The 15828-nt window shown below is 42.6% G+C and overlaps 1 protein-coding gene across 1 annotated transcript in view; it reads left to right on the forward strand.

Moving 5' to 3' along the window:
• Positions 1-8831: 8831 nt before the first annotated feature.
• Positions 8832-15828, forward strand: part of C9 (complement C9) — a 58922-nt gene continuing 51925 nt past the window's right edge. Inside the window, exon 1 of the mRNA XM_072824810.1 lies at positions 8832-9006. Within this exon, the coding sequence (XP_072680911.1) occupies positions 8930-9006 (77 nt within the window). The 5' untranslated portion in view covers positions 8832-8929. The remainder of the gene's footprint in view (positions 9007-15828) is intronic.

Raw genomic sequence — 15828 nt, forward strand, 5'->3', positions numbered from 1 at the left:
CATATTATTATTTTCAGGGTAAGTAGATGGCTAATGCAGAGAAGTGACACCACTAGTAAAAAAGATATGATAGTGTTTCTTGGTCATTTGTGTTTCTTTTTGTGTTGGAAGTAAGTTCTGGTTCAAATGGAGCGTATGACCTCTCAGGGCTGTCACTTACACAGTGATGGGCAACAGACATCTACCTCATACTCACTTTGGCTTTGACTCACTGAACTCCCACACATCACGGGTCCACCTAAATTACATGTTCATGGGGCAACAGAAACATTCTGTGCAAATGTGGCGGCATAGTAGAAGGGACACAGTGAGCATTTCCTCTGTTCGTGTGCGTGCTCCATTTTCCAATCAAACTTGCTTTCAAAACAAAAGTCCAAGCACAGAATTAAGAATTCCAAAGTGGCACTGAGCGAATATTAAACCAAACATGGGGCCTTCCCGAGTGTTTGAGCCCTGTCCGACTAAACTGGTCACATGCCCTTGAAGCTGGCCTTGGCAAGAGGGCCTTGGAAATGGGTGATGGATTAGTCAATGTGTCTCCCACATGCCTGGGTGATAGTTTAACCCTAAGCTGGATTGCCTCCCAGGGCAGATCACAGCGGTCTTTGACGACATAGCACCTTCAGGGCAGAAGAGAAGCACACACACGGAAGGCACAGTCAGCAAAGCCAGTGCCAAGGTACCTGGACTAGAAGGTGTAAGCTCAAGAATGCAGAGGACTAGTTTCTGTGTGTTGGTACCATGAGGGTTATCAGAGCAATAAGAAGTAGAAAGGCGGGTGAACTAAAAGCCACTGTCCAGGTGGCTTTATTGTTGGTATAACCTAACTTGGCCTTGAAGGGATGTCTGCCATCTCAGTTGGAAGCATGGCAGAGAAAGGACTGTGGAATTCTGAACTGTTACTACCTGACACACTTCACAATCCTTCATCTCTCTTCACTGCGAGCCCAACTACCAAATCTGGAAAACCAGACTGGATGCAGGGACGGTCCACAGAAGTCACTGAATAATAACAACAAACACCTCCCCAGCATTTACCACACAACAGACACTATTCTGAGTGCGTTACAATAAACAATTTAATTTCCATGTCAGTCCTATGAGGTAGGCTGCTACCACCACCAGCATTTTATGGAAGAAGACACTGTGGCACAGAACCTTTAAGGAACTCCCCAAAGTCGCTGAGCTAGTAAGTGGCTGAAATGGCCAGTGTCCTTGCAGTTAACCTCAAATTCACTCCAGCACTCCACTACCTCCAAAAACTGGCCCCAGTGCCTATTTCCACTGGCTTGTCTCACATTCACCAAGGTTTTATTCTCTTCTTAGTACTTTTTTCCTCTTCTACTTCCTACACGCAGTATGCCTATCATGATATATTTATGCTTATGTTTAATTAGGCAAATAGGTCCCTCTTTGGGCTTTTCAGGGCACATTCTCAGAATGAATTAAGTGTCACTTAGAAGTTTGAATTATCTAGTTATTATAAATGCAACGCATCAATCTAACCTCACACAGTACATTCTAATTCAGGTATTTTCCATCAGAATGTTTCACGTAAGCTATGAGCTGCTCACAATGAAAGATGGGCTGTGAGTAATGTTCTCCCAATATCTTCTACATTATCAATAACAAATCATCCTGCATCTGCTCACAAGCAGGCCAATTGGGTGTCCCACGGTCAATGAGGAGCCCAATTTTATAACTATTACTGTTGTATATTTCTCACAAAACTCAAACACCAGTGGGATCATGCTCTTAATGAATTGGATCAAAATTATGTACTCATGACACAGTTTGTTTTACTCAGTGCTTTCTCATTCTCTCCTTCTCAGTTCTTCGGGGTTTAAAAAACCTATTAGTGGTGATGACTTTCTTCATTCTTCTAATTTGACAAACACAATCCTTTGACAAACACAATCCTTTGCACTGTAGAGATTGGAAACTGAACAAGTGATCACAGAGCAGAGAGATGTCTTGCAGCCCAACAATTCACACAAAACCCCCATGATAGGAAAAGCACAGATCAGTAAAGGGGAAAAAATGAAGGAGATGATGCCAGACCAAAAATAGGATTAAGTTCCTGAGTTAAATCATCTGTAATTACGACTGGCCCTTCCCCTACAGAAAAAGAATTAGCAAAACATGTCTGGAGAAGAAATAAAAACGTTTTTCTTAAACTGGGTCAAAAATTTGCTTACACTACACTGGGGTAGAGAGAAAAAATATATCCACATTCTTCTTTCGTTCTTTCTTTCTTTCTCTCTTTCTTTCTTTCTTTCTTTCTCTTTCTCTTTCTTTCTTCTTTCTTTCTTCCTTTCTTTCTCTTTCTTTCCCTCTCCCTTTCTCTCTCCCTTTTCTTTCTTTCCCTAGTGTGCTCTTTGTCACAGGTCTCTATTCTGCTGGGTATGAATGCCAACATTTAGTCTGGTCTTGCAACCCCACTCTAGCCGTGATCACTCCCTCTAAGGATACTTTCTTTCTTGGCTATGTGCCCAGTATTTCATATTTCTTCCCCTTTTTCTGCTCTTCTCTGTAATGGTTAGTTTGATGGGAGAGAAGAAAGTTGAGAAGGGGTTTAGATTCTCAGGTAGGTCCTTGTAGTATCCTCTGATTCTTCCGATCTCTATAGCATATACCCCATCTACGTGGCTACTACCTTGTGGGATCTGTAATGAATACTCTTGGCTAAAGAATGGAGAGTCTGTTCCTCTCCATGCAGCTGAGTGGCCTGCAAGGCTGGGTGGTTCTCCCTGCAGCCTGGACCCCCATCTCAGGCATCATTGACTAGACTCCAGGGATCTGCTATGAGTGCCTTTGCATCTCTGCCCTCAATTCCAGGGCCACATCATCCTTCACAGAGCAAACCTGTCAGCTAGTTTACCAGCTATCCCTTCCCCTATCCCTCCTCAGGGCCCGGGAACTTCTTGGTATCCTCTGTGGCCCAAAACAGCCAAAGAAACCTAGGAAGCCAAAATCAGTCCTTCCTCTGCCCAACTACACACCACAACCACTTTTGTTCTGGTTTGGCTTCCCCCATACTGAGAAAGCCTGGAAGTTGCTCTCCCAGAGTTCCAGATGGCAAGGAAAGAAACATCTGTCTCTGACCTCAACCTACTTACCATGCTGGCCCCATTCCAAAGGGTGGCCTGAAAGACTACTTCGTAAACTCATCTCCAGGCCCGCCTCTCCCCGCTCTGCCTCTCTCCCTCTCACGACTGCTCTGATCCAGCAGGAGAGGCAATATTCTCACATTACCAACATCACAAGCCATGCTGTCTCCACTACTTTGAGATTCACAGGTGACTGATTGCTTCTTTATTCTACTATCTCCTTCCCTGGGTAAGAAGCCTCACAATTCAGCCTTGAGGTTGCAGAATCAAGAAAACATAGTTTTAAAAGAGAAAATCAAAGAAAGTTTAAAATTTGCAAAGCATCATCCCCTATTATATTTAGTTGGGCTTACATGTTGTTAATTGGTAAATCTGTATATAGTTTTGTCCTCAAATACTAGTTTCTTTTTGTCAAAGTTCCAAGTTCCAGAAACCAAACATACCCGAGCCAAGTGAAATCAACCAGTCATCCAGTAACTATGAAATAACTATGGAATAACTATGAAGTAACCATTATGAGCCTGCTTAACACTATGCATACTGTCAAAATACTAATGCAATAAAAAGAAAGATGACTTCCAGATACAGAAACCCGAAAGACCGTTAATGGTGACTCATTAATAAAAATAAGGAATATAAGAAGAGCTTCCTGGACAGGGACAGGGCAAGAATTATGTGTGTGATTTTAGAAATAAGTTCAAATTATCATAGGCAAATCAAAGTCCACTTTGAGATTTCTTAGAAGTACTTGAAGATTGTTAAGCTGGGAAGTAACTCTATTAGTGTTGCATTTTTCAAGAAGTATCACTTCTAGATATCTACACTTCTAATGATTTTTTTTTTATGATAGTCACACACACACAGAGAGAGAGAGAGAGAGGCAGAGACACAGGCAGGATCCATGTACCGGGAGCCTGACGTGAGATTCGATCCCGGGTCTCCAGGATCGCGCCCTGGGCCAAAGGCAGGCGCCAAACTGCTGCGCCACCCAGGGATCCCGATATCTACACTTCTAAAACAAAAACCCAGAAGTTCCTGGTAAAGGAACTTCAACAGACCAATCTTTTGAGATTTCTGGTTCTGAATAGTAGGCTTAATCTTCAGAGTGGGTAAGAAAAGAAGGGTAGAGACTGAGAAGTGGAAACGGTAGAGGACAGACCACTGAGGAATATTAACATTGTATAACAGACAAGGGAGAGGAGCTGGTAAAAGAGAAGCAGATGATCAGGAAATGTATCACAAAAGTCAAAGGAACAGCAAATTTTAAAGCATAAGAATGGCCAGTCCAGACAGATGCCTCTATGCGACAGAGATCAGGGCCCAGAAGTGTCCATCAAATTTAGCAATAAGGAGGTCTTCAGTGGAGTAATAAAAGCAAAGGGAAAACTGCAATAGGTTGAGCACAACCACGTAGTAAGGGAAGAAACCTGATACAAACTGAAAAAAAAAAAAAAAGTGTGGCTGACAAAGGCAATAGCGATAAGAGAAACTCAAAATGAAGAAATCAAGGAGCTGGATGTTCAATAAAGCAGAGAAAGGGGATATTGAGAGTATGAGGATGAGGCAGCTTGGAAGACTTGGAGACAGTGGTCAGACAGTAAGGATATTGACATTTGCAAAGATGAAGCCATTACAGGTGTTAGAATGACGCGAGGACAATGGGCTAGATGGGGTTAAGATAAATATTCATAGAACTGTTGGAATCAAGAAAGAGTTAGGTGCAGTGGTATTTCAGAGAACACTGACATCACTAAAGAAAAAGCTGGAGTTGGAGTGGGGAGAGAGAGAGAGAAGACAGTGTCAAAAGTCTTGGGTGAATGTAGACAGTCAACAGTGTTGGTGAACAGAAGGGCAGAAGGTGGCATAGCCAGATCTTGTCAACTTCAAAAGAAAGAGGGATTGTATTGAGTCTTTCCTTAAATGAAGTGCTGTAATGCAATTCATGGGGCCCTAAGTAGTTCCATGTGACTGTAAACAGATCTGAGCCACAGGAATTCTTATTACTGTAAAGGGATCGCCAGACTTACATCACTCCCATTGAACTTCACAAACAGCCCCAGAACCACTCCATAGAGAAATCGTGCTCTCTTGCATTATAAAAGAGCTCATTTTGAAAGTCCTGTAATGAAAATGGCACAGAACCAACAGGGAGAGAGCTGGAACCTGATGCCCCCCTACCTCTAACCGTGTGACCTTGGGAGTGTCACCTCCTATTCCTGGACATCATTTTCCTCATCTATATTTATTTATTCATCTATGAATGCATAGTTCCCAATAACTGTTGAAGCCTAATAGTGGTAGGCACATTCCTAGACTTTGGGGACATAGCAGGAAATGGGACACACCCCAAACCAAGGGGCCTGCTGTTAAATTATTCTAATTCCCTCAGTTGTGTGTGTCATAAGTGAAAGCACTACAATTTCAGTATGGTTGGTGTAGGACACACGGATATTTTAGGATTCAGTCAGAAACAGATACAGAATGAGATGGTGCCTTCATCTTGAGATCCCTGAACACTGAGGGAGTCCATGAAATTTCTAGTAATAAACTTCCAGAAAACTGCTTCCATCACTTTAAGAGAGCCAGATGGAAATTACACCCAAAACATTTACATCACTTCAGTAAAAATTAAGTGTTTCTGCCTAATGGTCACACATTCTAATGTATACACGTGTGTGACTCTGACTTTAAAACAGGAAAACGTGGGATGCCTGGGAGGCTCAGCAGTTGAGCATCTGCCTTCGGCTCAGGGTATGATCCCCGGGTCCTGGGATCCAGTCCCACAGTGAGCTCCCTGCATGGAGCCTGCTTCTCCCTCTGCTTATGTCTCTGCCTCTCTCTGTGTGTCTTTCATGAATAAATAAATAAAATCTTTTAAAAAATAAAAAATTTAAAAAACAGGAAAAAGTATAATTATTGTGCAATAGATAGAATTTAGTGCCACAAAGTTCCCAAGCAAACTGAAACCAAAGGGAAATTAAACAAAATTCTTTTTTAAGGCTCCAGAGTGGAGAAAACTTTGAGAGCCCTCAGCAGAGTGGAAAACTTTGGCATCAGAGTTTGAAGACATGTTTATTCAAATCCCGCCTCGGCCACTTTGTCTTTGCAGCCTTGGCTGTATTTCTCTGGGCCTCATCGGTAAAGCTAAACCAGAAGCCTACTATTTATAGAGTTGAGAGGGTTTAGTGAGAAATTTTACAGTTTCAAGTTGTTTAACATAACAACATAACACAACTGATGTGTGGTGGGAAGAGACTGAGATGAGGAGTCAGGCACACCAAGTTGGAATGCCAGTTTCTCACTGACTGCAGACGCTGCGTGATGTTGGACAAATGATGTGATCTCTGTGCACTTTCGTTTCCTCAACTGTAAAATGGATTATTTTGAGGATTAAATGAGATTTTATACATGTATGTGTGTGTGTATATATATATATGTGTGTGTTAGCTATTTTATATAATTATATAAATTATATTATTTATATATATTAAAATATATTATTTATTTATATATAAATAAAAATATATTTATAATATATTATTCATATATAATAAAATATGTTATTATATATAAAAATTATATAAATATGTATTATTTATATATATAAATATATCTATACATACACATGTATATTACCTTGACACATAGAAGTTTGACAAACATTTCTCCTTTCTTTTCTTTGAAAACCATTGTGTATTGGGACATCTCTTGGCTCAGTCAGTTAAGCATCTACCTTCAGCTCAGGTCATAATCAAAGGGATCCTGGGATAAAGCCCTGGGACTGAGCCCTGCATCAGGCTCCCTGCTCAGTGGGGAGTCTGTGGTCCCTCTCCCTCTGCCCCTCCCCATGCTCACGCACACTGTCTGTCTCAGATAAATAAATAAAATCTTAAAAAAAGAAAGCCATTACGTATTAAATAAAAATGTTATTGTTTTCATTTCTCTAGTCCAACATGCTTCACTTCCCCTAGATACACACAGAAGTATAAACCTCATTTTTAAAAATGTCAGATTAAGTGTTAAGGTCAAAAAAGAGTTAAAAGCACTACAAAAATGTAACATATACCATATATTATATATCACTAACATATAATATATAATTGATATATTGTTATATTATTTTGCTCCCATTCCTTTGCTACATTATGTTTAGCCTGAACCATGGGGATAAAAGAAACAGAACTTCTACCGAACTTCTACAGCATTCAAGCAGCCAGCTAAGAAATTCCCCTTCTCCCCTCTTCCACCCTCTGAGGCGGTAAGTCAGTCTCCAAGGACAGAAGTGATTTTCAATCTCCATTCACATCTAATTATCAAGAATCACAAAGTCTAACCAATGAGCATTAAGTCTAATTAGCATAAAACATCACCTTATCTTGCCGGTCTCCGCTTGTCATTAGTTAGCTAAGACTCCCAAAAAGTGTCCCTGGGCATAGATCTTCATCATCGGCTTGGGGACCAGTGTTGCTGCACACATTCGAATCACCACATTACTCGGCAATTCTGCACCGTCTGCAGGTTGACAGCAAGCTCAGGAACGGCTGAAATCCGCCCCATTAGAGATCTCAAAGTCTCCACATACACAACAAGAAAGCCTATGGAGAATAAATAACTTTTACTCTAAGTGGCACCATTAGCGGAAAGGTAGGGCAATGCTGGAAAAACTAGCTGTTACCCCCCGGCCCCACCCTCTGTTTACCAGTCTGCATATGTCCTCATGTTGGAAAATTGCCTATTTGTAATTAATAAGTATTGATTATAATTAATAAGTCCTGTGCCAGCAAATATTTTTTTCAGAAATTTAATGAAATATTGCTTCTGAAGCTCGTCATTCTAAATCCCGGCCCTGGCACGCATTTGAATGACCTAGCAAGCTTTAAAAAAAAATACTGATACAAGGTCCCATCCCAGACCAATTAAATAGGAATAGGTGGGGGGTGGCCAGGCATCAGTGGTTTTTCACGGGTGCCAGGTCATTCTATCCTAGACCTGTGTTTTAAGAGCAGCTGTGGCATCCATACCCTCTGGCACTTTGGAGACACCTCACCCTTTCCACGAGTCCCAGGGAAAGTGAAAATAGGAAGGGGAGGGAGTCCCTTATGATGGATTGAAGCAAATTGCTCCATCCCAGGATCGATCTTGCCGACAGGTATATTCCTGAGAGAAGGAGAACATTCCCTCCTGCGGGATGCATGCCTTAGGGAGTTTACCTAGAACATTCCCTCCTGCGGGATGCATGCCTTAGGGAGTTTACCTAGATTCAGAATGATCCACTGCATCTATAAAGAAAGGCAGCTTTATAACTGCATTTTGCACTTTGCTACACCCATGTGGCAATAACCCACACCGTTCGCTCTCAGATCGCCACATCTGTCCCTGCCACCTGTTCCAACCAGGGCTCTTCTTCGACTAATTTCTTTTACTAATTTATGCCTCTCTGAGAACCATCCACAGGCCCATTTTTCCCCTAAATTATACATTCTCTCATTCTTCCTCCTGGCGTCTCCCTGGAGGAGAAACACTGGCCTTTTGTTTTGTTTTTGTTTTTGTTTTTTGTTTTCAAGCCTCCTGCTAACCTCAGTCAACTCAGCACCCATGGGTTCCTTGTCCCAATATGCTGGTCAGTATAAGAAAACAGTAGGCCAAGAATTATGAAACGACTCTCCTTTGACTGGACTTTGGCTCCCAGGAAGCCCCGTTTGACCAAAATCCCGACCAAAAACAAGCAGTAATCATCTCCCAGTTCTCTGGCCCTTTGCAGATCAACACCTGGCAGGACCTGTCTGGCCATTCCACTCGGCACCGCCTAGCCAGAGCAGATGTCTGCGGGCCAGAGGTTTGCCTTTGCACTATGCATTTTCGAAATAAGCGTCCTGACCGCCGGGCCCACTCCTAGGTGAGTCGCTTTTCCATTTGTCTCTGGAATCTCACTGCTGGCTTTGATATTTCAAGGTCTCCTTCTTAGCAGGAAAGCAGGTATAAGAAACTTCAACCCACATTAAGACAGCCCCAAAGTTTAAACTTTGAAAAAGGGTGAGGAAAAGTATAGGAGTGTGTCTTCCAGAGTTGTCTAAGGAAACCTGCTGCCCTTTCCAGCAATTTCTTTTAAACAAGGCATTCAAATGTTAATAAGGCCAAGATAGTCTTTAGGTACTCGGAATTAAGAGATGAAGCTGGTTTTCACCAGGGTATGATTGCTAAACCGGACTTTATCAGTGTCTCACCCCTGAAAAGTTTAAAGGAAAGAAAATTCATCTCTCCCTCGTTCTGCCCCAATGTCTAGCACTCCTAACGGGTGGCCGCATCACCTTTCTGCCCTCAGGTCAGGCAAAGGCTAAGCATTTTGCTTCTCCTCCTTGACACCCCAAGCTGTGTCCAGAGGCATACATTTTGACCTCAGGCTTAGGGTCGTAGTTCTTCCTTTCAAGAAGAATCACCATCCTGTGGGCCCGTCGGTCTTGCTTCCAGCAAAGACTTTCTCTCCTTTTGCTCTGATCTTCATTGGGAACACGAAGCTCCTGCCAGGTCGGGCCAGGAAATAAATCAAGCAGATTAATAGGATGTTACCGAACATCTATGCTGTGCCCAGAGTTGCTGGAGAACACATAGACCTGTGCCATCCGATCCAGAATGATCCGGTTTGGGGACAGTATCGAAGTATTTCGGGTTTTGTCGGTAGAGCTGGGGCACCGTATCTGGCCAAACGCTCTCCCTCTGCCCAGACACAACCGCAACCTGCATCCACTTCCACTTTGATCATTTGACTCTTGGTTCAACCAGATTCTGTTCTGGAATCTGACGTCTGTCGCCAAGCACATCTCCGCCGGCCCCTGGGCCGCAGTGGGGGAGCTGCCGTGGCTCCTGGGCTCCCCTGGGCCCCTGGTTTGCTCACAGGGCTGCATCACCCACGGAGGGCCCCCCCCGCCCCCCCGGGCCAGCACGGGTCCGGCTGCATGCTGCACCAGGCCTTCCCTCTTGCCATCACTTCTTCTGCCCACGTCCGCTAAAAAGCACTGTTGCACCCAGAAAACATTTTCCGGGCATCGGGTACAAAGGGGATCTGGGAAGGCAATTTACTACAAGTTGCTTTAGCCTTCTGGCCCTTTCTTAAGTTAACAAAACACTGTAAGCAACCCACATTCCTGGATTGAGACTCCCGCTGATCAAAAATGAGAGGCCGTGGGGAAGGCTGCAGCCACTTTGAAGTCTGTGCCCCTGGGTCCCGGCCATGCTCGGCTGTTCCAGGGAGGACCTCGAAGCCCCTGGCCGGCCCCCCAGCTCTGAGCAGCTGCACCGCCGAGCTGGACTTGGCTTCCAGCACTCTCACCTCCAGGCCCCTAGGAGCCTGTTAGGGTTCCCCGGCTCCAACAGGCCGTGCTCTGCCCTTTGATAGAGGGTGGAGGTCAAAACCGAGTGTGCATACCCCTCAGGAAGGGAGACACATCATTTCAACCAGACAACTGGAGTTGGCAAATGATTTTTTAAAATACAGATGTGATCAGAATGGGGCCCTCCTCTGGAGCCAGGCTTCCCAAACTCAGCTCCAGGCACCATTACCAACCAACCATGTAAATTTGGGTGGGTTACTCAACCTTCTTGTACCTTGAGTACCTCATCTGTAGGCTGGTAGTTGTATTCATTTCCTGGTGCCACACTCTGGGCTGCTTCAGACAACAAATCTATTGCCTCACTATTCTGGAGGCCAGAAGCCTGAAATCAAGGTGCCCACAGGGCGGTGCTCCCTCTGAGGCTCTGGGTGGGATCCTTCCTACTTTCTGCTGGTGATCGGCATCCTTGGCCTCCTCGGCTCCCAGCTACATCATTCCATCTTCACCCATCTTTCCTCTGTGCATTTCTGTCGGTTCTAAATTTTCTCTTCTTAGGAGGACACCAATCACAGTGGATTCGGGCTCACCCTAATGAATCCCCTTTAACTTGATTTCCTCTGTAAAGGCCCTTTTTTCCTAATAAGATCACATTCTGAGGTGCAGGGGTTATAACTTCAACTTTGGTGGAGGGGGCAGGGCACAATTCACCCCATAACAGTGACAATAACAGCACCTATCTAATAAGGGTTTCTATGACAGTTAAATTATCATTCATACATTGTACTTCCAACATCTGTGCCTGGCACAGAACTCAGTATATGTGAAATGTGGTTTTTAATAATCACTTGCTATTACTCTGATATGCTTTCTGGTTGAGGAAAACAAGGGATAGAGTTACAGCTGCCTTCAGGAGATATCACATGGCTGCAGATGCCTTCACCTGAAGCCACAGCGACAGTGAGCTATTGCTACCCATGAATTGTTGGGGATGTATCAATAATCATTTGTTTGCAAACATAAGAGTACTCATGAGAATAGGCCACGAATGGGGCATCATCCCTTATGTTTCTCTAAGGAGAACAGAAATGTTACAACCAATGCGCTAGTAGAGTCATACTCATAACACAGGTCCTGGCAGTGGGTGGCCTGAGTTTGATTCCAGGGTCCACCGTTTATGAGCCATGTGACCCGAGGCAGTGTCCTCAGTTTCTCTAAATCTGTTCCTCACTTGCAAAGTGGGAATAAAAATGTGAAATTCTTGATAATTCATGCAGTGTCCTTAGCACAGTGACGGGCCAGCTTTGAGTGCCATGGGTACTGCTATCACTATATTATTTTTTAATTTATAAATAATAACATATATACATGGTTCAAAGATCAAAAAATATAACAAATTGAGAAGTTGATTTCCCTACCTATAACTTTTCATCATATTTATCTTCTTATGTTTAAAGTCTTAGAATACTACCTTCTCCTGCCCTACCCTCTTCTCATAGGCAGCCACCTTCATTAACTTTCTGTGTATCCTTCCAGAATGTCTTAGTGTAGATTAAAGCATGGACACATATGTAATCTAATTTTTCCACTTCCTTTTACACACTATCTTGTACTTTGCTTTTTCCTTTATAATTTATAATATATTTCCCATATAATTTATAATATATCCTGGAAACTTTGCTGTATCAGTTAGAAGGACCTTCCTAATTCTCCTCACAACTGATTAATTTCTCATTGTGTGGATATGCAGTCTTAGATAATCCATCTTTAATTGATGAACACTTAAGTTGTCTCCAATCTTTTGTACTATAAATAATATTGCAATGGATATTTTTATCTGTATGTCATCTTACAAGTGGATAGTTACACCTGAGGACTCATTCCCAGAAGTGATGTAAAGGGGTCAAAAGGAAATCACCTTTGTGACTTTGCTTAAATGGCCCCATGGCCCCGGGAGGTTTGTTATTACTTTGCACTTTCCCCAGCAGAGTATGAGAGTGTTTACTTACCACAGCCTCAGCAACAACTGTTAGCCAACTTTTTTGATATTTGTCAGTCTCTCTTTTTGGTGTAAAAAAAAAAAAATGTTTCTTCAAATAGTTTTAATCTCCCTCTCTCTTTTTTATTTTTTAATTGCAATATAACTGATATGTAATATCCTATTAGTTTCAGGTGTACATCATGATGATCCAATGTTTTTATACATTACGAAATGATTCCCACAATAAAGTTGCATATCTTTTCATCTGTTTAAAAGCCATGTGTATGTTTTCCCTTGTGACTGTCTACGTTCTTTACTCTTTTTGCCATTGAGCTTCTTGTCTTTCTCTTATGCATTTCTATGACCACTTTATAAACCAGTCCTTCGGTTCTGGTAAGAATTACAAACACCTTCCCTAATCTGACATTCATCTTTTTACAGCATCGGTGGTATGTTCTTGGTGTAGTTATGATTTTCATACTTATCTTAGTCTTCATTTTTCATACAGTTAAGAAAGAGCACTAAACAGGGAGTTAGAAGTCCTGAGAGAGGCTAGGTAGGTAGGCCTTGGAGAAAAACCGCCTGGGTTTGAATCCCAATCTGGCCACCAGGTGCCCTCTGCTGTGTAAACTGAGGAAAATTAGTCACCTTCTCTGTGGCTCACTCAGTTCATCGTCTTTAAAGGATGGTAATACTAGTAATAGATATCTCATAGGGCTCATGTAAAAATTAAGTGAGATCATAATAGAGGCTTCGAAGAATTCCTGACATAAACTAAGCACTCCCAAATGTTAGCAATTATCATTCAATTTATTTGAGTTAAATTTATCTCAACAATCTGGAAAAATACCCAAACATCTGTTAATGGAAAAACGAGGCTTAACTATTAAATTGACGACATCCAAAATGCCAGTTTTCCCTCTTTTGGTTGTGTACACCTACGATTTTAATATTCATATTCAACATAAGTTAACAGATTTGTCAACTACTATTAAACAAGGATGGTCATTTGTCTATTCATCCAGGTAGTACAGCAAATATCTATTAAGTTTGTAACACAGGCCAGACATGGCATCAGGAACTTCAGTGTAAAACAAGTTGCAAGGGTCTTGCCTTCACTGGGCTTACAGTCTGCTCAGGAATAGAAACAAATACACAGCGATTGAAGCTCAGCCAAGGTCTCTGAGTGAAGCCCATGATACTAGGGGAGACAGGCTCCTGTGAGCCTCACCATTCCACTGTGCACTGGCTTCATCTGTTCTAGCCTCTGCAAGGACTTTGCTCCTGAAACTGCCCCCTCTCTCCTGCATCATCATTATCTCCCTTTGTACCGAATCATTCCCATCAGTCTATAGACTTGTTGTAACATTTCTTTTAAATGTTGGCTCAACCTCAGCCTTACTCCAGACATACACACCCACACCCAGTCTCATGGAGTGGCATAGCACTTACACTCTGACAACTCTCGTATTTGTATCTATAGTGCACCTCACTTCCCTGAGTGCAATGTCTAATTACTTAAGTCAGCAGCTCTTGAAAAATCTAACAGGCATCTCAAACTTAACACGTCCAAAACATACCCACTGATTTCTCTACTGACCTCACCCAACCTGCACCACTGCTCATTAAATTACCCAGGTGATAACCTGGGAATCACACTTGACTCCTCTATTTGCATCCTCCCCACAGACAATCTAACAGCACATTTGTTGGTATTATCTTTAAAATATATCCCAGATCTACCCACTGCCTGGTATCCTTACTGTGACTATTCTAGTCCAAATCACTGTCATTTCTGGCCTGTATCCAACCTTGCTCACACCCCACTAGTCAGCTTTCCATCTAGTAACCAGAGACATTTTTAAATCTTTTAAAAACATAACTCTGGGTGGTACCCTTGTTCTCATACTCCTCTGAGAATTTCCATCAAGCTCACAAGCAAACCCAAACTCCTCATCACAGCCTACAAGGCAGGAGCTGCACCTAATCTCTTTCTCCAGGCACATCTTCCATTCTCCTTTTTGTTTACTCTGCTCTGTCACCATACTTCTGTGCCTCCAACATATTCTCTCAGGGCCTTTGCACTTTTTTTCCCCTAGCATAGAACATTTCTTTTCCAGACACTCACATAGCTTCTCTCTGAATTCATCCAAGTATCTAACCAAGTATCACCTTCTGTTCTGGTCATTTTTTGCTGTGTAACAAACTGTTCCAAAACAGTAGCTTAAAACAATACCAATTATTTTATTGGCTCATGAGTCCAAGGGTTGAGTGGGCTCAGTGAAATGGTTTCCATAGGTCTCTCACATGGATGTAGTCAGATGATGGCAGGGCCTGGGATTATTATGATGGCTCCTTCACTCATGTGTCTGTCATTTGAGCTGGGAAGACTGAAAAAGCAAGGGGCTGGAACAGTCATTTCTCCTTGAGACTCTATCTCTTTATCTTTCTCTTTCTCTTTCTTTCCCTCTATCCTCCATGTGGTAGACTCGGGGTAGTCAGTTTTATACATAGTGGGAAAAGGCTAACAGAGCAAATGTCTTTAGATAAGCCAGCAGAACTTGCCTGGCCATCCCTAACCTAGCCTTAAAGTCATGAAGGCTCACTTCCACTGTGTTCTACTCATCGAGGGATTAAGAAAGACACTGTCAGCTTCAAGAGGAGGGCACATAGACTCTATCTTTGATAGGAAGAATGACAAAAAAAAAATTGTGAACCCACTTTTATATCACCACACCTCGTCTGAGAGGATGCTTTGACTACCCCACATAAGAAAACTCCGTCCTCTACCCCAGCCCTAGCATTCTCTATTCTCTCACCCTGCTTTATTTTTCCTCACAGTTCTTTTGTCTTTAACTGCTAATGTCATATTTGCTGGATGCTCTTTTATTGTATCTCACCCACTGGAATGTAGTCTCCATGATGGTAAGGTCATTGTATTGTAGCCCCCAGAACCATTACTGACACAGAGCAGGCCCTCCATAAAGGTCACTGGTGTTGGCTCATTGGGAGCACATGAAAGAAGCTCTTAAATAAGACTTGGGAAATCAAGAAAGGTCCTGAAAAAAATAGTGTTGGACACTGCTGTTATATTATCTTTTCATCTTGATGAATTGCATGAACTAAGCAAACTGGCAGATCTGTGGGTTAAGAATGCAGTCCTAATTAGCTTATATTTCTTCACTCAAAGGAAACACATTGTCTTATTTATTGACAAAAAGATTCCTTCCTACAGCAGGTGTTTTATTGCCTGGGCCTGCCACATTGTGTCCTGGAGTGTAAGCTGCTCCTGAGGTTTCCTTTTACTAAAGCTGGAAACTTTTCATGGCCAGGAGATGGGCCCAGGTGTACATCAATGGCCCTTCATTTAATGCATTTCTGGCTCAGAGTTAGATCGCCTGTTGTGTTGATA

The sequence above is a fragment of the Canis lupus genome, chromosome 4 (genome assembly GCF_048164855.1).
Source record: "Canis lupus baileyi chromosome 4, mCanLup2.hap1, whole genome shotgun sequence".
Classification (NCBI taxonomy): Eukaryota; Metazoa; Chordata; class Mammalia; order Carnivora; family Canidae; genus Canis; species Canis lupus.